The following is a 22,881-nucleotide window of genomic DNA, read 5'->3' as shown; positions in this document are numbered from 1 at the left end:
ATCCTGGGATGCAGTGACATCCTCTGTATATCCTCAGCCTGGCCCTTGCATCTGTCTGGAAGTCTCTAGAATCATGTGGAAGCTGATGTTGAGGCCCCAAGTCAGCCAGAAAGTGCAGGCTTGGGCAGATTGCCCTAACAGGATGGTCAGCTGAGGAAGCAGCAGAGCCTTGATCTTCTGTGACCCTGCATTTCACAAAGATGCTTTCTCTGATCCTACCCAGCTCTAAGGCTGACCTGAGACAGAAGGCTACCATGTCCCATATTGGTGTGTCTCGGCTTTTTTTTCAGAAAGAAGGCAGTGGTTTGGAAGTGTGCCTGCTTGACCCTGGTATCTACTTCTTTCCTTGACATATAGGACACTCCGACACTCTGCTACCTTTGAAGTGTAGTGGCTTTTATTCAGAGTGGAAATTCCAATGGGTAGCCTAGGTAGTGTGCAGAGGGGTGAGGAGAAATTCTGGATTTTTCATGTTTTTCTTCTGAGACAAACTGTTTTGAGAATCCCCTGCAACCTACAAAAAAATCCTTGGTTCTACTTTCCTCATTTCTTCTTGGCAAATGGAAAGCTAATGAAGGTCAGGGTGACCGGTGAATAAAGCAGATAGAGCCAAGAAACAGGGTCCAGCTCTCAAAAGCAGTAACTGAACTCCCCTCTTGTCTAGAAGGAACTAGAAAATGACTTCTCTCTCCCTCCTTCCATGACTGATGGCTTATGGCATCTTTAGATGGAAAAATGCTAAGTTAAAGGAACTTACTTTTAAAACAAATTACTCAGTGATGTTAATATACTGTGATTTGTACTGAGAGGAGTTTACAGGTTGTCTTTTTTTTTTTAATCCTCATCACAATCTTGACATGGGTATTAGTATTAATAAAAATCTCAAATCTGAGCTGGAAATGTGGCTCAAGTGGTAGCGCGCTCGCCTGGCATGCGTGCGGCCCAGGTTCGATCCTTAGTACCACATACAAACAAAAAGATGTTGTGTCTGCCAAAAGCTAAAAAATAAATACTAAAATTCTCTCTCTCTCTCTCTAAAAAAAAAATCTTAAATCTGAAATGCTCCCCCAAACATAACTGGTTGCCAATATGAGGCTACAGTAGAAAATTCCATATCTGACCTCATGTGACAGGTCACAGTCAAAATGCAGGCACATGAAAAATACTATGCAAAGGGGCTGGGGTTGTGGCTCAGTGGTAGAGCACTCGCCTCGCAAGTGAGAGACCCTGGGTTCAATCCTCAGCACCACATAAAAATAAATAAACAAAATAAAGATATTGTGTCCATGTATAACTAAAAAATATTTTTAAAAATTACTAAGCAAAATTATCTTCAGACTAACATATGTAAGATGGATACAAAACATAAATGAATTTCATGTTTAGACTTAGGTCTTATCCCCAAGATATATCATTATATACATGCAAGTAATCCAAAATTGGAAAAAATCCCAAAACCCAGAACACTTCTTGTCCCAAGCATTTTGGATAAGGGAAACTCAACTTGTATTGCCCTGTAATAGATGAAAAGAGCAAGGATTGAGAGAGTTTAACAACTAACTAGTCCCTGGTGAATGAGTGATCCAGGGGTGTTCTCTTTTTCTGTCTCTGGAGGTTGCTATCTGCATTTGCACCAAGGGAAGGAGCTTAGTTCACTAAATGCACCATGGACATTATCTCAGTTGACCCTCACACTCCCCTGTGATGTAGTTAATCATTTGATTTTCATTATTATCACCATTTTACAAATAAGGAAACTGAAGTTCCTTGATGTTTTGATATCCACCTATTTCCTCTGCCAGTGGCAACAGCTGGTAGAGCAGAGCCAGACTGAATCTAGTTCTGCCTAGCTCCAAAGACTATAATTTCTTACTATTTCACTGTTCTCAGAGGTGTGCTGGCAAGCTTCCTAAAAGAACAAAACAATCACAATAATGAAAGTTCTGTTTTTTAGCACTTGCCCATTTCCATAGTTTAAATATTTCCACCACAACCAATTTTTAATCTACCATTGTGAGCTCATTGAATAATAACTTGGGAGAAGTGTGTACAATTGGTTCTCATGAGTCAGTATGAGCCAGTTACAGTGAACAACTAGATAATGGGGCAAGTGCTTATATCCAGCCTTTGATGTTAAAAAACATGTTTCCCCACAACCCTCCAAAAGATCTTGCTCCTAATACATATCTCCCCAAACAGATCTTTACACCAGAGTTCTGCATTGGTAGGAAGGGTGCTTAGTTCTTGTTCCTAGAAGGCAGAACCAGCATGACAAAGAACAAACTAAGAGAGAAGAACTTCAAGGGTTTCCTAATGCTCACAGGATGCTAATTCTACAAACAGAAGACCTGAAGGACTTTTATCATTCTGCATGATGGTGGGCCAAGAAAACCTTTACTGTTTGATCCCTTTGCCTTCTGAGCTACCGTGTATTTTGTACACATTTGCTGAGCCCATTGGCAATGATGGGCCCAGATTCATCACTATGTGTTAGAATGAAAGCAGCAGGGGTCTGGGCATGTGGCCAGTCGAAACATTAGGATATGCCAACTCCAGGCCTGCCCCTATAGGCCAAGGGAAGCAGTGCAGTTGTGGTGTGTTAGAGTCTGTAAACAAGTCTGGATGGCGCCTGGCAAAATGCCAGAGGCAGTGGTTTGTGAAGTAACACCAGCGAGCCATTAAGTGTGGAGATTTCTTATTGGTTGACTGATGTATCTAGTTTATGCTAATTAAGATAAGCTGTGTGGAATGTATAAATACCGCTCCTGTCCTGCAATAAACGGCTCCTACTCCTGCTGTATCAATCTACACAAGTTCTTCGTCACCCCCCCAACCCCCCCCACCCCCGGTTATTTTGCTGCAGCCGGACTGCGCAGTGGTGTGCTTGCTAAGCCCATTCCGATTGGCATGCTGGCTTCTCTCAGAGGAGGCCTCTTGTCCATCATTCCTACTCAGGGTTGTAGACCAAAAATGTCCAGTGATGGTACACTGCTTTCTTCTGAAGGAAGTCTGTTATACTTTTGGATACCTTTTTCAAAAAGTTCATTTTTATGTGAAAACCAATTCTATAACCTCTGTTGCAGCTTGACAAGCCCAAGCCCAAGTTAACTCTGGGGTCATATATTACTAGATTAGTCCCTCTTCACAGGGTAGACATAGCAGTTAGCATGGACCAGTGTGTTAGTCAATTTTCTGTTGCTGTGACAAATGCCTGAGATAAACCTACTTTTAGGGCAGAAAGGTTTATTTTGGCTCATGTTTCACAAAATAAGTCCATAGTCAATTGATCTGGTTGTTTCTTTGGGCCTGTGGCATCATAGTACATCATGGTGGGAACACATGGCAGAAAAAATTATTCACCTAATGAAAGCTGAGAAGCAAGTGAGACAGGAAGGAACTGAGGTTCCATTATCCCCTTCAAAGACACAACACCCCCCATGCCTAACTTCCTTTCAATAGGCTCCACCTCATAAGGTTCCACCACTTCCCAATAGGGTCACATTGGGGACCAAGCCTTCAACACAAGGGGTTTTGGAGGACATTCAAGATCCAAAGTATGGCAACCAGGTTATGCTGCAGGGACAAACAATGGCACAGTCTCAGCAACATTCAACGACCATAATACAAATGATAACAATGATTTCTTACTTATTCAAAATGTCTGTCAAGTGTTAGCTGGGGGTTCAGGCTGTCAAAACCCAACCACCGTATCTTATCATTGCCACTCAGTGGGGGGAAAAGCATCTCTTATCATCAGCACTGAAAAATTCCACCTTGTGCTATCATACACGATTCTGCCCTTAATTTGTTGACCAGAGCTGGAAACATTTGGAGACCAGTCTTAATGACCACCTCAAAGCTTTTCACAAACAGATGGTCCCAACTTAACCCTTCAACATACTATTTTTTACTTTAAGATGGTAGGAAAGGAATACACAGTCAGTAGAAAATGCACTTGGAATTTTGATCTTCTTCCAGGCCTGCAATGTGTGGTTCTATACTCTCATGTGATGCTGGCCAGTGGCAATGGGCCATAGCTCCCAGTCAGTCACACCACCATGAAGAGAAACAGGAGACACTCTATAGTGAACTGGGTTGTATGCCAGGATGTCAGGTGGCTTAGATGCATCAAATGCACTTTGGAATTATGATGTTTTCAACTTTTAATGGGCTTGTCAGGGAGTAACCCACCCTAAGTTGAAGTGTATCTGTCTTTGAAGGTGCTCATGATGTGGACCTGCTGTCTCCTGAGCACACCACCAGTTAGTGACTCACTTGCCATGTTACACAGGCTTTATGCTCCCTCATCAGTTCATTCTTTTCTAAACAGCATCAAGCTTTGTAGCTCTCCACAGTGATGTCTAAAGTCAAATCCAGTTTTCCAGGCATAGTCTAACCAAGACCAAGTTAAGTGGGGCCCCTCATCTGACGCACCAGACTTATAACTCTGGAGCCTAATATTGAATTTTTAATTTTTTTTTTTTTGGTGGCCACAGCATCCTGTTATATATTCATGAGACTCTAAGCTCTAGGATGGTGGGGACTATGGCTGTTTTCACACTCCGTGATTTACCCATCACTTGCAAATAGATCTAATAGGTATTTGTTGGATGGATAATATATTCAGTGTGTTCTCTCTACCTCTGCCTAATTTGTTTTACTCATGCTGAGAAGACCTATTGCCTTTATCTGGTCTTGATATAATTAACTTTTTCATACCCCAAGAACAGCTTTGTGTTTATTTATTACCTTTTTTTTTCTTTTTCCATCATAGAACATAACCTGAACCTGGGTCTAAAAAAGTTAATTTTATCAGGGCAAGATGGAGGCAACCGTCTGTATAAGGTTGCCTTTCCACAGAGTTAATTTGGGTACCAAATGTAAATTATATGAACACAGGGATTTGGGGTGTTTTTTTTCATTCTAGTGATTCCAACAACCAGAAGATGCCTGGAACATAGTGTGTGCTCAGTAAATATTAGCTTAATGAATAAAGGAATCTTCTAACTCATTTGTGCAATTGAAAAACAAAAGTAGTATTTTGTTCCATTGTTTGATTTTTTGCATTTAGTCATGATGTGGAAGCTTTGAAAAGCAAGATTAAAGAAGATTTGAGATTTGTCTGCTAATCCAAGGGGAGCAGGAGTTATCCAGGGTTGCAGAACCTCCACTCTAGGCTGATATTAATCTATTAATTGCCACACTTTCATATCATTGTTTCTTGAATCCTGCTTGGTCACAAGTAAATGAGACTTCCTCATGCACATTGCTAAAGTTCAACTATGCAAAACCTATCACCTATTCTTGATCAATCAGTCTAGTAACCATCAAAGAAAGAATGAGGTTAGCTTTTCAAGACTTGTTCTTTACAAACCCCTCTACTCGTCAACATCACTTCCAGGGATTCTAAATTAGTGCTTAAATAATTCCATTCTACAATTTTGCCTGAATGATTTATATCATCTCTTTATCTACCTTGGGCCACTACTCATTTTATCAATGAGTATTGTATCCAGATCACCTGGAAGATCATTGTCTTTGAGAAAAAAAAAAAAAAAAGAGCCGATTCCTGACTCCTCTTTTGTCCTTTAGTGTTCTATTATCAGTTGCTACAAGGAGGCTTATATTTCTTGTGATCTTCTTGTATGAATCTTAACTTCAAAATTCCCTTTTCTTTTCCATGTGTGAATAGCACGAGACATAGGGAAGGCAACCAGGTGTGAGACACTGGTGAATACATGTGACTATGGGGACTAGTGATGTGTGAGTCTACGGGAAACCTTGGGACTGAGAGAGCATGCAGAGGGTGTATTGGTGAGCTAGGGTATGAAGGGAGCCCAGAAAGGAATAGGGAGGAAATTCAAGTGACAGAAGTTTGGCATATGGTAGGAATAGTGTGGGTTAGCATCTATCGATGGAGGCTGACTAGCCACATCCCTCTGCTCACTTTTAGTCAAAAGAGCACAAGGCTGGAAGAACTTGAGGTTATCCAGGTTATTTCTGGCACTGTCAGGTCAAATGACAACTCTCCTTGTTTTCTAATTTGAAATGTCTCCAAAGAAGATTCCTGTCTCACCCTCTGCAACCCACTTGAATGTCTGACTATGCTTGGTGCCTACACAATCTTCACTTTGTCTAGCCTAAATTCTTCTAGCTGTGGTCCAAGCTCTTAAAAGAATGAACCCTCTGTGGAGTAAGAACTGCCTTGGTGGTATGAGAAAGGCAGCCCTTGGTGACCTGGAAGGGCTACTACAAGGGGACAGGAGTGCTGTGACTGCTTTCAGTAAGAGTACACAGGACTATGGAGGCTCTTGTTTTATTGGAAACTTCTTAACAGATAGCTTGATCTAGGAGGGAATGATCCTTGGCTCTATGATTGACTTCCAACTCTTGGGCCTGCCAGGACTTGTTGAACACCCGGGGCCTGTGCCTTTGGTCTCTGCACTGGCTCACAGGTATGTTGAGTGCCTCTGGGTATCCAGTAGGTGCTGAGGCAGGGATTTGGTCCTTGTGCTAGTTGGTCAGAAGTGAATTAAATGCACCTTCATGTCAAATCCAGTAGAACAAGAGAATCCTGAAAGGATGGAGAGAAAAGCCATTTAAAGAAAACATGATATTTCTTGGCCTCTCTTTTTTAGGATGAGTAGTAGTTTCAACCTTTAGATGGATTCTGTATGCCATTCTGGTCAGGATGAGTTCAAAACATCTTAGGAGACATTTTTACCAAGTCTCCTGCAGAAGCTGTGCAATTAATTAGAAAACTCAATTTCCTCCAAGCTGGTTTCAGCATCGGCATCTCCTGAGATGGACAGTGTGAGGAACATGGGCATCCCCCTGGCCCATTTTCTGGTGGACATCACCAGCAACATTTCCTTAGTCCTCTGTGGAGTAAATGATACCAGCAATAGCTGACACTGCTTGAGCAAATGTTTACATCCTGGCCCTATATAGTAAATACTTGACATAATAGTATCACAGCCTATCCCTGCAGGATTCAGACAAGGCAGGCAGCTACTAGTCTCACTTCCGTTTCACAAATGAGTGCACTGACATTGGGGAAATGGCCCTTTTTCTCATGAACATACAGTAAGCTGGATTTAGCACAAAAGTCTGCACCTCGATCAGGCCAGTCTTCTTAACCTGGGGCTTGCTCTCCTAGGCCATTCTGAGCTGGAGTAAGAGCTGCCACAGGGTGATGTTACAGTTACTGAGAAAAGTGGTTGTCATTCCTGGGCTCTGAAAAAGCCTATAAAATAAATGTAGAGATTTTATGTCATTTTGACAGTTAGAAAACAGACTGTATAACAGGTTTGACTCCGAAAACCAAATGGTGGAAGGCAAGAGTACAGAACCAGCTGATTGCATTGGGGAATGAAGAGTGAGAAGTGGGGAGGAGGAGGGAGAGAACAACTGATGAGGGAGTGGAGGTGAGGCGGGAACAGGCTGAAGCCAAGGGTGGCACCCTTAGTTTTGTTTCCAATTCAACACAGGAAGAAAAAGAGACTACAAAGCCCTGTTTATAGCTTGCTCAGGCCCGCCCTGTCCAACCTGAAATTCAGTTCAGAGGAACATATGACCACAGGGCTCATTTCCACTGCAATGTCTAAGGTCGGATCTGAGCCTTATCTTCAGATGATGTACAATGAGAAGTTACAGGACTCAGTGTGCCTCTGAGCCAGGGGCAATTTCAGTGGGTCTGTCTGGTTGGTTGGTTTGAGTCAACATGCCAGATAAAATAACCAAGATGACCAAGTCTGGGAATAAAGAAAAGAGAAAGCTGGATTTACGATGTTGGTCTGTGAAACGGTCAAGGCCAAGTCTGTGGCTGGAATATTTTCAAGGCATTGTGTATCCAATTAAGATCAATATATGACAAATGGTGTGTTTTTATTTTCTTGTCTTTGCAACCAAGTCACATTAGTTCCGTAGTAGCAGCACAGTTGCCAAGGTAGCTCTGAGCCTCGCTCGTGCCTTCTTCCCAATGCTGCACTGAGCCAGGGAGTGGGTGGCCAGGAATTACTGAAGCATGAAGAGGCCACTAGCAGGGGTGAGGAAAGGCTTGGAAACCCCACCAAGGCTCAGAGGTTACCTTAGGGGTCCAGATGGGGTATATGGGATCCAGTGTGACCCAGACCATTTCCTCTTCCTCTGGGAGGGAGGTCGAAGTCCGAATTGCATTATCCTGGCCTGTGCCAGTTCTTTGAAAAAGGTTGGCAGCACCCACTGGGTCCTTGATATGCAAAACATGCGAGTCACTGCTGATATGTGGGTCTACATAGAGGATGACTAACACTGTCCTGCCCGGCTGGCAGCTCCCTGCTCACGACAGATTACACCCTTTTAATAGTTCTCAAAACCCTACAAAGGTGGGAAACATAGAAATAGCTTTAATTGAAGAACCTCACTAATTTGGGCTAAAAGTAGGGACTTGGGAACTAAATTGCCTGGTCTTGATTCAGGACCTGTTGCTTTAGTTGTGTGACTTTGGACAAATTACTTAGTTTCCTTGTGTCTCAGTTTTCCTATCTATGCAATGAAGATGAGTGTACCCAACACATGGGCATAGTATTGAAGTATTTAGAACAAGGCCTTACATCTAATAAACACAATAAGTGTTAGCTATAATTAATTGAGAACATCATTAGCAGTCAAAGGCTACTAGTTCAAAGAAAATGATTTGGAGTTCTATTTTTCAACTCTTAAGACCACAAGCTAGTGTGGGATAGCCTGGGAGAATGGGGAGAGATGGTATAGGGGTGAGGATTGGCTGGGTGGGGGAGAGGAGGTTGATAATAAGGATGGAGGGTGTCTCAAGATTCCTTACCCATGCCAGGCACGGTGGCTCATGCCTGTAATCCCAGCAGCTTGGGAGGCTGAGGCAGGAGGATCGTGAGTTCAAAATCAGCCTCAGCAATGGCACGGCACTACGCACTCAGTGAGACCCTGTCTCTACATAAAATACAAATTAGGGCTGAGGATGTGGCTCAATGGTTGAGTGTCCTGAGTTCAATCCCTTATACTTCTCATCCCCCCCCCCCCCAAAAAAAAGAGATTCCTTATCCAAGAGGCTATAGTCCTAAGGGAGTGAAGGGTCACAATGTGATCTCATCTTAGCCTCCTCACTGCCTGCTGAACTCAGGGCCTGGCATCCCAACAGACTCAGTACCTGCTGACCAAATGGCTTGCTGCCAGTTCATTGCAGGCTGCTCCAGGAAGTATGGGCAGGGCATCTTGTGATCTCAAGGGAGAACAAGGTTTAGGAAAACTGTAGGAAGCAGAACTCTACTCAGGAATTGGAGATATTTTGAGTTTTAGGTAAATATTTTGTGCATCCTCTCTCCTTACATATAAAAAAAGGAAGAGAAAGAAGGACCAGAAACCCTATCATAGCAAAATCACTAGCTGTGGGCTAATCCGATGGGTCTGGAATGATCTCAAATGAATAGACTTAACTCCAACTGGAGGACCTAGGAGGCAGGCTTGAGAACTGACTATGGTTACTCCTCAATGAGAACATTTAGGGTCCTGTGCATGGCTATGAAAATGAATTTTGTAAGCAATAAAGGATGCATGCTTTATTTTCCAGAGTGGAACAAACTAGACCAAGAAGCCAATCAATACCACAGAGCAAAAGAAGACCTGGAGCTGCCAAGTAGCTATGAAAGCTGAACAAGCCCCAAAGTCAGAATGATCCCTTCCTTTCCCAGAGGCTTGTTGGATTAGAACTTGCAGATTTAGACTCTAGATCTGGATCCACACCTTACCAAGTCTGAGACCTTTGGGAAGCAAAGTAACTCAACTTCTCTGAGCCTCCCTTTTTTCTCATGTGTAAGATGTACTGCAGTATTCAGATTATCAATAGTGGAAATGGTAGGAGAATGTGGAATTACAAAGGTCACAGCTCTGCCTAGGTTCACAGGTTGTCTCTAAACTGCTTAGAGCTAAATAAATCTACAGGGAGGCTTCTTGTTGCTATTCATTCAAAGGTAATTTTTCACCTTGAAGGAGAAGGAGAAGAAGGAGGAGGAGGAGGAGGAGAAGGAGAAGGAGAAGGAAGAGAAGAAGGAGAAGAAGGAGAAGAAGGAGAAGGAGAAGGAGGAGAAGGAGACGGAGACGGAGTCGGAGAAGGGGAAGAGGAAGAAGAAGAAGAAGAAGAACCACCTATAACACACCATCAGTACTGGTCGGATATTTCTCAGCTGCTCCATAATTCCCCCATCCAGAAATCCCATCACTTATATCTGTGGAGAGAGGATGTGTAGGATATTTACCTAAAATGCATGTAGTTAGAATGAAGTCATGTTCTGAAAACAGTATGGAGATTCCTCAGAAAACCTGGAATGGACCCACCACTTGATCCAGCTATCCCACTCCTTGGTTTATACCCAAAAGACGTAAAATCAGTATATTACAGTGATGAAGCCAAATCAATGTTTATAGCAGCTCAATTCACAATAACTAAACTACGGAACCAAAACTAGGTGTCCTTCAGTAGATGAATGGATAAAGAAAACTTCACACACACACTGAAATGTTACTCAGCCTTAAAGAAGAATGAAATTATGGCATTTATCAGAAATGGATGGAGCTGGATAATATCATGCTAAGTTAAAGAAGCCAATCCCAAAAAAACCAAAGGCTGAATGTTTTCTCTGATATGTGGATGTTAATTCATATTAAGTGGGAAGGCTCTAGGGAAGAATAGAGTTACTTTAGATTAGGTAGAGGACAGTGAAGGGAGAAAAGAGAGTATGGGGGTAGGAAGGATAGTAGAATGAATCAGATATAATTATCCTATGTACATATATGACTGCATGATCAGTGTGATTCTATATCATGTACAAAGAGAAGAATGAGAAATTATACTTAATTTATGTATGATGTGTCAAAGTGCATAAGTGCATTCTACTGTCATGTATAACTAATTAGAACAAATCAAAAAATGTGAGAATAGGTGATGTGTGTTCCTCTGAGGAGAGGTAGTTAAGCAGCAAGCACCTCCTCCATCTCTCTCTTCCCTTGCTCTGGTGATGTTGGGAGCTATGCTTGCCAGATGGCATGGTTAGAAGATGGAACAGGGCTGTTGAACTCTACATGGATGAGAAATAAACTTTATGACTAGCCACTGAGATTTCAAGGGTTAGCCTGTTGCAGCAATAAATGCAGTCATTGCCCTGATTCAGAACAGAAGTAATAGTCAGTAAAGGACAGGCCACGTCCATTTCAGGGTCATACAGAAGAAGCATGTGTCAGCCTTTCTTCTCAGAAATTTGCCTTAAGCAAGAGTTCTATCCATTATGCTCAAAGTTTTTATTTTGATTGGAAATCTACTCTCTGAGTGGGGGCAAAACAAATCTTTTTTGACAAAAACAAATTTCTTTTGCTACAAAATGCGTTTATTTCCAGACAGATAAAATTCTCCAACTGCATAAGTGGTTATACAATATAAGGTCCATCTTTGCTAGAGACCCTGTTTACAAGATCCATTTCTGATTATCAAACTGTATGTCAAACAAACTTCTTTGTCTCTTAAAACATAATTAAATAAACTGCTAATGCATAAGCCATACATCTGGTCACTGACGTGACTGGCGTGCAATTCTTCACTGTTGAGTCCGGAGTGATATTGACGTGATCAGGTTCCACAGGTCAGTAGGCAGCAGGCATCTGAGGTTGGCCTGCTAACCCTGCTGTTGGGGCAGGGACCCTTCTTTGAAGAAGAGGGTCATGTGCAGACAAAAAAGTATGACATATGTACTGTGGAGAGGCATTTCACAGAATGCAATCACCGTTCAGGTAAATTAGTGGAACCCAGAGTGAACAGAAGCTTCACGAAGGCAAATCTACTGCTTACGCTACTGTGGATCATGGCATCTTTTCACTGGAAACTCAATAAATATCTAATAAATGAAAGTAAGGGTAAGCGAATACGCTGTGGCAGTTGTCTTGGGGCCCAACATTGGGCTTTTCATTGGGAGTTTCACGGATACCCATTTTCTTTTTTTTTTTTCCTCAGAGTGAATTGTTCTGTTTGGAAAGCTGCTCATTTCCTTGAAAAGACCTTTCGATCCTTCACTAGCATTAGAGTCTTCCTGCAGACTGCAATCTTAGGGGCTGGGCAGCTTAAACAAAAGTACAGAGTGGTCCACAGAAAGTCTCCATTTGTCTTTTGAAGTAAAAAGCCTCTTTGGCTCAGAATTTCTAGGACCTAGTTTATTTCTTCATTACTTCTCACCTTTTGGGTCATGTTAACATCCCAAGCCTCAAACAGCCTCGGAAACTCACCGGCCGAGTGGAACAATCTCATCATAAAATCTCATTTCAGTATCAACTACCTCCAGAACCACAGTTCCCTCGGGACTTGAGATAGTTGCTCTGTTGAAGTTCTGTCCTTCACAGAGTTGTGAACATTCGCTTCTTGAAGGTAAGCTTGGTGTTCTAAGGCGGATGCTGGGGAGTCCCCACAAAGGATATTCCTGGAAAGTGTCTGTTTCCCTTTTGATTCTCACACCATCTCTCTTTCCCCATAGGGCTAAGGTTGCAATTCTGGAGACACATAGGAAAAGTTTCTAAACTCATCCTGATTAATCATAGGCAGGTGTCCCTCATCAATGGGAGTTAAAATTGGCTCTTCTTTTATGAAGTCAGGGTCAAAATTACTGACATCCTCTCGGGATTTCTGTCAAAAAAGGAAACAAGGGTCAGATTTTATGCACTTGAGGCTTGCTCATCTTGCATGGGACTCAGCCCATTCGAGCAAGTTTGGAGAATTGCTCTGCAGCTTGTTCAGGAGCATTATTTACAGTTATGATCATTATGATTAAACAGTGCTTTATAGCAATTCCACTGCATTGTGTATTATTATGGCATTTGGTAACTACCAATTCACTAATCCCATGAAAATCTTGCTGAGCAGGCCAGCCTTCTACTGGGAGGCTAAGGAATTAATTTGATCACCCAAACCAGCCGGCTCACTCACCCTTTATTCTCCATTTCATCAAGGTGCTACTTCTCAGCAGGCCTCACCGAGGGGCACAGGGGCTCAAATTTGTCAATAGAGGTTGTGTAAGGTCACACTCGTTTGTACACAGTTCTACACACTTGAAGAGTGTTCTTGAAAGACTTCTTGGAAATGTTAGGCTTAGGATAAAACTGCCTATAATTTTACTCACCAGTCAGATGCATTATACCCTGCTGGGATGGCTGTGCAGTCAGGATTACAGGTGCCAGCCTCTGACAGCAAAGCTTCCCCTAATCTCAGAGGAGCTGGCAGGGGGATGCCCACTAAAGGATGTGGCTTTATTTCCAGCTGCTTGGTGTCCAAAGCCTAGCATATGAAGCTTACTATCTGTTTGGAAGAGTTGTGTATTTTACATTTGAATAAAGTAGTGCTGAAAAGACCATTTCCACCAGCATTAGATGTCTCACTTCTCATACCTGATTTCAATGATGCTTCTCTCTCTGCCTTGGGATCGCTCCTCCTCCCTGTAACTCTTGATCTTATTGCTTGCTGAGTTCCTCAGCCTTCCCACTGTGGATCTCAGACAATAAGCTGGACCAGTCTCAGGAGTAGATCTCAGTGTAGAGCTTGGAGAGTTGCCCCTGGTGTTCTCAGTATCTCACCAGTCAAAGGGGCTTGGCCAGTTCTGGCCTAAGCTTTGTATCACAGGGTCTAATACAGACCCAGGCTCTCCAAGCCAGTGAGTCAGTTTCAATGAAAGAAGGTTTCACATTTACTGTACTTTTTGGGGGGTTTGGGGAAGGTACCGATGATGTTCTAAAAAACACGAGGGAATTGGCTGGGAACAATGACTTATCAATTAACCAAACTCTTTTGGGGGAACCTAGAACATTTCAGGCATCTTAGACTCTAGGAGATTTTAATTTAGGTTAAGGAAAACAGAGCCAGGGCAAGCAAGGGGTGAGAACTTTGTAATAAGTAACCTGGGCACATGGAGAGACATTGTCTCAGGAGCAAGCTCAGTCTCCCCTGGATGAAGCTGTCCTGTAAAGTGTCAAGTGACTTTCAGTCTGTCATTCCACAGGGGGTAGCTGGCTTCTCAGTGGACTCTGATCATCAGAAGAAAGAGGAAAGTCGACTATAATGGTCTTGATACTTACGATTCTGGGTCGGAAGGGTGGTTCCAGTTGTCGATGGTTCAGTTGGGCCCAGTCAATTTCCTTAAAGAAAGGATGTCTCAAGATAGCATGCTCTCCTCCCTGAGTCAGGCTGCCCAAGCGCATGGTGGGGTTCTTGGTCATGAACTGAGAGAGAGAAAGAGAGAGTCAGTCATTCCTTCATGTACCATAGCTATGTCACAAGACAGCAGGCATCAGCCCTGGCACACGAGCCCGTGGGAGGCTTTCCAGCTCATCTTGCTTGGCGAGCTGGATTTTCCATCACGGGTAGCACGGCCAGTATGAATCATGCCTTAAAGGCATGATTGCCTGTGTGGATTTATGCCTTTCCCCACTTCCATTTCAGACATGGCCACTAAATGAAGGCTGAAGGGGCCAGTTTTCTTTTCTGTAAACACCAAGTATTTTTCTTTCCTCTTTAAAGAAAAGAAGCTCTTTGTGAAATCATGTGCCTTTCTCCAAAATTGCAGTTGTGGACAGACAGCAAGCATCTTATGAATGGGGCTACTTTTAGGAACAGCTGTGCCATTTTTCAGGGAGACCTGCTCAGCTGGCCAGGATTCTCCACTCTCAGAGAGAAGAGTGAGAGTCATTATCTTGGAAGATCTGTATGAAGCAGCAGCGAGGATGAAAAACTTAAAAAGTTCTGTATCAAGGAAAAAGAAAGTTGGCTACTTTTCTTGATGTGGCAAAGATACCCTAGTTCTAGACGAATTTTTTTTCTTAATATGTCCCCTCTTCCATATTAAATGGGTTTAATGAATGAGAATTTGTTACTGCATAGACTAAAAACTAAAATAAACGATGTCAAACATTCAAGCAATGTTTGCATCTCTCCCATTTTTTAAACCAATGGGGAAAGTTCCTTGGTGTGCAGCTGTCATCAAGATATCTAGGCTAATTGTGTTTTTGCAAAATGCCCTTGATGTTTTGATTACTTTCTGACAAGGACTCATATAGGACGATAATTTTTTCATGGCCAGATTATGGTTTTCAATTTTAAAGACATTAAAACTAATTTGATTTCCAATTTTTTTAAAAAAAATTTTGTCTTTATTAATCAAATTATCTTAAACAGACTTATGACAACTTATGGCAGCCCTATGGCAGCCCTGCAGCACCCCTTTCCAAATTTGAATTGTGAACACAAAAGTAAAGCCATGTTTGTAGAAACTGCTCTGGAGTTGAATTTATAGAGTAAATAAAAAGAAAATCTTGTTGATGGTGCAGGCACACAAAAGTAGGATTTGGAGGTGGCTACCCCTGCCATGCAGGTGTCCAAACTGAAGAGCCTCCAGTGCCAGTTCAAATGAAAATGACATTGATGAAGGAGGCTCTGCAGCACTTTCTAACCAGTCTGACAGAATATACTTTTTAAAATGCTAAAAAAAAAAAGCATTGAAAGGGAATTAATTTTAAAAAAGAGGACACTGATAGGGCTTAGTAGCTTCTTCTCTCTCTAAGTGAGAAAGAATTAAAGGGCTCAGTGGCTACTGGTTTGGAGGTGGGACCCAAAACTAAATACACATTCAAAGCTGAACAGGTCCAACCAGAGAAATTTCCACTCCAGGCATTAGAGTGGTTAACATGGACTCATGGACTCAGGAAGTAAGTGTCTTATAAATTACTCCATTCTGTAAGAACTGGTACTGCTTGGGATCTCTCTGGATAAACTTCCTTCTCCAGAAGGAAGGGGAGATGCTTGCAAGAATGAAAAGAGCAGATTCTCTCCTTGGGAAAATCAGTGGGATATAATCCCTGATGGACAAGCACTTGTTAGTCTATGAACTGATTGACAAATAACAATGCTTTAAAAATTAATTAATTTAAAAAAAAAGCAAAATCTCAGGAGACAAGGACAACAGAACCCACCCAGATGGCTTGTGGGAAATTCCCAGGCCTGCCAATGATGTGAGCAGAGGATATCGTGTGAATACGTGGGTACAACTTGTTCTTCTGGGCAAGTGGAACAGTGCAGGCCACTATATGCCAGGGGGGCAGAGGTCCTGGTGGCTGAGAGACTTTGCCCATTCTTCCCTGGCCCTGGCACCAAATCTAAGCTTCCTTAGGGCACTGTGGAAAAAGCATTGCCTGAGAACAAGCAGACCAACTCCCAGCAGTTCCTCCTCTGAAAACCACATATCTGGAAATCTGGAATAACCCTTTCACAAGCTTGATATTTTCTCTTGGGATACTTTTTAAAAATATTATTTACCTATTAGATTTTTTTTTCTAGTTGTAGATGGACAAAATACCTTATTTATTTATTTATTTTATTTGGTGCTGAGGATCAAACCCATTGCTTCATACATGCCAGGTAAGCACTCTACCACTGAGCTATAACCCCAGCCCTCTCTTGGGATTCTTATAAATCCTTTTGAATAACCAAGCAGTTTTGTTTTGATTTTAATACACTGGCTTAAGCCCTTTAGATATGGCCCTCCTCCTCTTTAAATAACACACACAAACACATACACTCTCATTCTATTTACGAAGGTTTGCAGGGGGTCTGCTGAATGCACATACACTGGGCTTGTGGGGGGTTGTGCAGTTGCCAAAGACAGTGTCTCTCCATTAAGGAGCAAATCAAAAGAAGGGGAAGAGGCAAATGATTCTTCTAATACACAGCTGGATAAAACAAAAAGAGCCTTTAGACTTGCTAGATCTAGAGCTGGTCCAGGCAGACAGCACTGGGCTGATGGTGAGAAGGCAAGTGCCAACCGCAGGGCAAAGGTGGCATTTGACTGGAGATGAAGAGGATGAATAGAATCAGTTGTAGGCACGAAGGAAGACCACAGTCACACCTGAGCATGCAGCCAGCACACATGCACAGATGCAAGAAGCACCTGCTGTATGAGCAGAGGGGCAGGGAGTCATGCGGCTGGCACCGAGGGATTGCTGTGGAACTGCAGCCAGTCGGATCCATCAAAAGTTTACAGAGAGGTGAGTGACAAGAGCTGTCCTGTGATTTAGGAGATGACTATGCATGGAGAGGTAAGGATTGGTGGCTAAGTGAATAGTCATGAGGCTAACACAGGCTAGGGGACACAGAAGTCCAGAAACTCTGAGAGCTTCTAATTAATGGGAAGGGAAAGTTGGGCGCAAGTCCTAGAAGGCTGTGGAAAAAGGAGCACAGTCTACCAACTGCCTGGGGCTGGGGTAAAAAGTAGAGTCCAAGATCACAGAGTCCTCCCCGGCTGTTTGATAGAGTAACAAGCAGGGAACAAGAGAGAAGCAGCAGGTTATTAATGTGCAGTATTAGTATTAAAGGCAGTATCAGCAGTCACAGTGTTTTTATCAGGGGAACAAAGACAAAAATAACTCGCCCTTCGTGAGATTGTGAAAAATTGTCAGGATCAAAATGGAGTTACTTGTGTCAAAACTCTAACAATACAAACTACATAAACTTGGGAGACTATGTCACAAAAGACTCTGACAAAAGACTCAGTATCCTTGCACAAAGGCCACTACAGTCTAACAGAGAAAATGCTTCTGCAAGGACATCTACCCCTAAAACTGCCTGTTCAACTCTAGACAGATGGCAACCTTGTTATTATCCCTGGTAGCCAAGGATTACTGTTTCAAGTTAATTTATGTAATCCTCTTCGGGCCTGTAAAAACTTCCCTTGCCTCAACCTCCTTGAATAACCTCATAGTTTACTATGGTCGGTGCAATGTCAATTCTCGAGTAGGCTTATTAATCTTTGGCGATTCTTTCTCTGTTTGTTACTGGAGTTGACAAGATCTTACAGTCTTGCCAAATCCGGGAGGCTGATGAGCTCAGCTTTGCATTTGAGGCAGTCAGGCCCCACATGCAGATGCCTATCCATGTAAATCTGGGGAGCAGGCCAGGGTTAGAGATCTAACTCTCAGAGACACTGACATTTGTGGAAGCCGGGAGAGCTGAAGCTGGGAGGGCAGGCTAGACTGTGTGTGTGGAGAGTGAGAGAGAGAATGAACATGAATAGAAGACAAGTTCCAGCCCTCAGATACATTTATTTAGTCCACATAGTGTCTTTTAAAATAATTTTAATTACTCATTCAACATATAAAAACTAGGAAATGTCACATCATATGAAAGTCAGGTTGTCCAACTTCTCTTGGAAAATGGGATATCCTGGGCCTGAGACTCCTTCACAGAAGGAGTTGAGCAGTGCCTGCCTCTTCTGGTGGGATATAAGGTCCCTCGTTGGACACTCGTCACTCCACTCCCTAATACCAAACCTGGCTGACATCACTCGCTGACTTTCATGGCTTCTGGCCCCTACCCAGAGAGAGAAGAAAACCAGCTGGAGTAGAGCTGGAGGAGCTCAGGGGGAAGACAGAGAGGATGAGGATCAACAAACAGAAACCAGGACAGGAACCATTCCAAGGATGAGGTGGGGATGGGAGTGCTAAAGGAATAGTAATTTTGGGAGGAGAGACTTATATCCCCTCAATGACTACACCTCTCCAAAGAAGCAGAGACAGGGAGTTAAGGAAACATGCCACACCCATTGCAGGCCTGAAATTGGTCCTGTAACACACTGGTAAGGGTGTGCAGAGTAGGAGGCTTGACGGCCTTGCGGTCCTAGGCCCAGCACGGGATTCTCCCAAACACCCAGCTCCCGCTGCTGTGAATGGTGACAGCATAATGCTTTTACAGAGAAGTTGCTCCATTTGCTTATGTCCCTAATGGAACCCAACTGCCAAAAAAGTTAACAACAACGGTGTTTAGAGCAATCACTTTGGTCCACGTTGAAGGGTCACACTTAAAACTTGCCTCACCTCAACTGACCTTCTGCCTGACTGTGGTCCAAATGAGAAAGTCAGCCAAAAAGGAAAATAATGTGACTTCGTGGAAGATTCTGAACACATTTACCAAAGGAAGTAGAACATTTACTGGGGCCAACAAAAGCACTTTATAAGCTGCAGAGTGTGAGTGAGGGCCCAGGGGCAGAAAGTCTGATTCCACCCGAAATGCAGGCCTCACCCTGGAGAGCAGGAGACGGGTCAAGGACTCCCAGAGTCACTTTGTATTCTTCTTCCTTCTGCGGCCCTCCTGGAAGTGGAGCTGAACTAGAGGGTACAGAAGGACTCAAAGGCACACCTGGCCCTGAGAATGAGATGCCAGCTCCACAATTCTTCCCACGTTGCGGAGGAGGTATGACTCCTGGGCAGAGCAATCAGCCCTGCTTCCTCCTGAGGCAGCTCTCAAGAGAAATGTACGCAATGATGTTTGTAGATGTTTGTTTAAGAATGTCCTGGGAAAACTGCAAATCGGGGAAAGAAACATAAAGGATATGGGATACAGAGAACACAGAGGGTAACCAGTCAGGTTCCACTATCCAATGTTTGTATACCAGTTCCAGCTCTAAGGAGCTGTGTGGCCTTGGAAAAATTTCTTAACTGTTCTAGGCTTTAGATTCCTCAGCTAGAAAATATACATCTTTCCTGTACCTAATAGGTTACAATGAGAAAATCAATGTAAAGTGCCTCACACAAAGAAAGCCCTCAAGAAATGACAGTATTAGTAGTATATTTCAAAACCATTTATAGGTCCATTTATTGTACCTCAACTAGAGAAGAGACTGAAATCTGAGGCCATCCTTAACCCTGGGACTCATCTGGTCCTCCCTCTCACTCCACTTTGCAGCCAGGAGAGAGAGAACAAGATCTGTTTCTGCTCTCATAGTCCCAGGACCCAACCGTGGGATGATAGGAATAGTCTTTGGAAAACAATGTTCTGACAGCAGATCTTTTCTAAGGCAATCTTAAAACAAGAAGACAAATGACACTCGGGTTTGAATGTGCAATTGTATCTGCATTAACAGCAGCAGGGAGATACCAATGCAGGCACAGGGGAGCAACGGAGCTACTTGTCAAGCTGCTGTCAGGTACAGGACTGATCACTTCTTGTGAGGCTTTGCTATACCTGAGAAGGCTTTGGTTTTGAGTTGTCAAAAGTTCCAGATGACAGAATTTAAACTAACCCTGTGTAATTGTAATTCTTGAAATAACAGGATCCAAATATACTTTGAAACTCCTTAAAATGTAAGCCATGACTAACGTATTTTTTTTCTTCTTTCAAACTCTGTGTGAGACCATCAGAAGAGGGCTAGTTATATAGAGAAATTAGTCTAATAACATTTTCCTCCAGGAACCAGAGAACCCTGCATTTTCTACCTAATGGCTGGGATTTGGCTGACGGGTAAACAAAACAACCTTCTTCTTTCATTCAATTTCAGAACTTCAACAAAAGGCAGACCAAGTCAGCCGCTGACGCTGCCAAGCCAGAAGGAAAGGAAACGAAGCCACAGGACATTCCCGTCAATATTCCAGGGAGACAGTCCTAAAGGGGAAGAAGGCTTTTTATGGTTCTAAAGAGTCCTGGGGAGGGAGGCAAAGAAAGTGCACAGGACACAAAACAGAGTATGGTTCAACTGCCAAGATGGCCAACCTCACCATGGGCACCCAGCCTGAAGGCCACCAGGCCACCCAGGGCTAACAAATGCTGGCCCAATGTGTGTGTGTATGGCAGGCATCTGTCTGTCTTGTACAACTGCCACAGGTAGAGTCTGACCCACTTGCGAAGCTCAGTCACCAACCTTGTTCTTTCATTTCCCTTCATACTAGCTAAGGTGGGGAGGCATAGATCTGAGCCAGTAGCACCCTCCAGCTCAGAGCGACGATGACACAGGGAGAGGGCTGGGCATGTGACTTGGCAGGTGAGGCAACATGGGAGGAGAGGGGGAGTAGAGCCTTGACCCCTTGTTAATAACTCACTTTCCCACAGAAGGAAGAGGCAGATATGTATCTGAGTGAGGCTGAACACAGTCCACTGGAGCGGGATGGGGCTGGCAGGAACGGCAGGACATGCAATGGATTTCCTAAGTAGCTCTGGGAAAGCTAAGTGCAATCTTCCCAAGTTCAGGTTCTGAAACAGAATGGTGCTGCTGTGGCGCACAGGACGCGCCAGGAGGGAGAAGAACTGCTCCAGTGTGCTCAGATCAGATCTGGATGGAATTCATAGCACACTGCACGGCTACAGCAATGGACGACCCTGTCAGGTGTCTAGACTGGTTTGGGAAGGGGCAGCTGCACGAGTGAGGAAGGTGGAGAAAAGATGGGAGCAGTTTTTGTAAATGTTACACCTTAATAGGTGGGAGCCAGATTAAATACCCTCGTATTGCACCAGGTATTAGTTTAAGTGTTTCAAATTCATTCTATATAACCCTTAGGGAAACTATGATTGTTAATCCCATTTTACAGATTAGGAAACTGTGAATAGACCCATTCACAACCTGCCCAGGCCACATGGTTTGGGAGTGGTGGAGCTGGAACTGGAGTCCAGGTCTGCCTGACACTAGAAGCCTTTGCTCTCCACCAGTATGTCTCAATTCTTCCTGAGGTGACCAATCTTATCATTTGGATTCTGGCTTAAAGAGCAGAGAAAGAGACTTAGGTTGAGAGGAATCCTGGCAGACACTGAGGACTTCCCCTGAGGATCCATAGCACTTGGTGGGTTTCCTTAGCTAGCACTTCCTGGGGAACCAGTCTCCTGGCCCATGTGACATTCTTTCCCCCTTGGTTTTGTGGACTGCATAAGAGACCAAATGGGCACTAAAAGAAGGAGGAGAAAAATAATAGTCTTGGGGAGAACCTGAGGAATCTTTCAGTCTGACCACCTGACTTCAACACCCAGGGTCTCTCTGTTGCAGAAGAAAGGGCACTGTTAATATTTTCAAGTGCCTGAAGAGCTGTTGGCCAGAAAAGGGACTGGGCAGCTTTATATCAGAGACGTTAAGTTCAGGGCATAGAAGTTAAAGGAGGCATATGTAAATATGCCACAAAGAAAATAAAAACAAGTTTTAAAAAACACTCAAGGCCATTAAGTGATGCAAAGAGCTTTCCTAGGAGGAACGTGACTTTTATTGGAAAGACTGGCCCTCAGGTGTCAGGTAGGTGCCCTTGATGGTCTATGCCGATATCAAGATTCTAGGATCTTATCCTGTTTCCTCAGTCTGCCTCTGTCCTTCATTAAAACTCTGGGAGAAAAGAGCTGACATTTTGAAGATGACTGTACCTCCTTGAGCCACAGACGCCTTATGTTCTTTGGGTGTGAAGTAGATTTTTCTTTATAAAAAAATAAAATAAAACTTGTTCAAGCGGCTCTCCTTAAATTTGTTAATGAAGCAGTGGGTGCATGGACGTGTGGGTGTGTGTGGGTCAAAGCCTTAACCGGCAGGTAAAAATTGACCTAATATTCTGAGAAGTATCACCAGAGACACTATACAGTGTGCTTTATCTCCTCCTAATAAAAGAGTTTTTCTAATCTAAAGCAAACAAGCTCTTCAGATCCACCTGACATGGCTTAGCAAATCTCCACACAGAAAAATTTCCACACTCATTTCAGAAAGCCTTTGACATTTTTATCTTCCTAGTTGGGATGGAGATAAAAGAGGCACATTGTGGGAGTACTCTATTAAAAAAAGAAATCTATTACATTGCCGCCTACAAATAAAACATTAGGACCTCCATTCTCAGGAAACACAATCTAATGAGGGGGAAAAGTTGATAGCAGTAACTTTAATCAGAAAAAAACCAAACAACCCACCATATATGAAGTCTCTAGAACTATCAGTGCTTTTCTGTTATTTGCCAATACTAGCCTTGATCTGAGAGTCAATGGTCCACTTCTAGAAGGTTTTAACCCCAACAGGACCTTCAGTATGAGGGGGGAACAGCTCCATCCCCTCATGG

At 43.2% G+C, this 22,881-nt stretch overlaps 1 protein-coding gene, 1 long non-coding RNA gene and 1 other non-coding gene across 3 annotated transcripts in view; 2 read left to right on the top strand and 1 right to left on the bottom strand.

The window, feature by feature from the left end:
- The first annotated feature begins 1,179 nt into the window (after positions 1-1,179).
- On the top strand, positions 1,180-1,252 carry Trnaa-cgc. The gene has a single exon. It is a non-coding gene; the product is annotated as a tRNA-Ala (tRNA).
- Positions 1,253-11,374: 10,122 nt separating this feature from the next.
- Positions 11,375-22,881, bottom strand: part of Prkch (protein kinase C eta) — a 216,807-nt gene continuing 205,300 nt past the window's right edge. Inside the window, exons 13-14 of the mRNA XM_015489921.2 lie at positions 14,122-14,265; positions 11,375-12,679 (exon numbers count right to left, since the gene is read on the bottom strand). Of these exons, the coding sequence (XP_015345407.1) occupies positions 12,533-12,679; positions 14,122-14,265 (291 nt within the window). The 3' untranslated portion in view covers positions 11,375-12,532. The remainder of the gene's footprint in view (positions 12,680-14,121; positions 14,266-22,881) is intronic.
- Positions 18,929-22,286, top strand: LOC125615206. The gene is made up of 2 exons (XR_007345734.1): positions 18,929-19,282; positions 19,953-22,286. It is a non-coding gene; the product is annotated as an uncharacterized LOC125615206 (long non-coding RNA).

Source organism: Marmota marmota, unplaced genomic scaffold (assembly GCF_001458135.2).
Source record: "Marmota marmota marmota unplaced genomic scaffold, marMar, whole genome shotgun sequence".
In the NCBI taxonomy this organism is placed as follows: Eukaryota; Metazoa; Chordata; class Mammalia; order Rodentia; family Sciuridae; genus Marmota; species Marmota marmota.
Note: the sequence above shows the minus strand (reverse complement) of the source record. Positions and strands in the feature narration are given on the sequence as shown.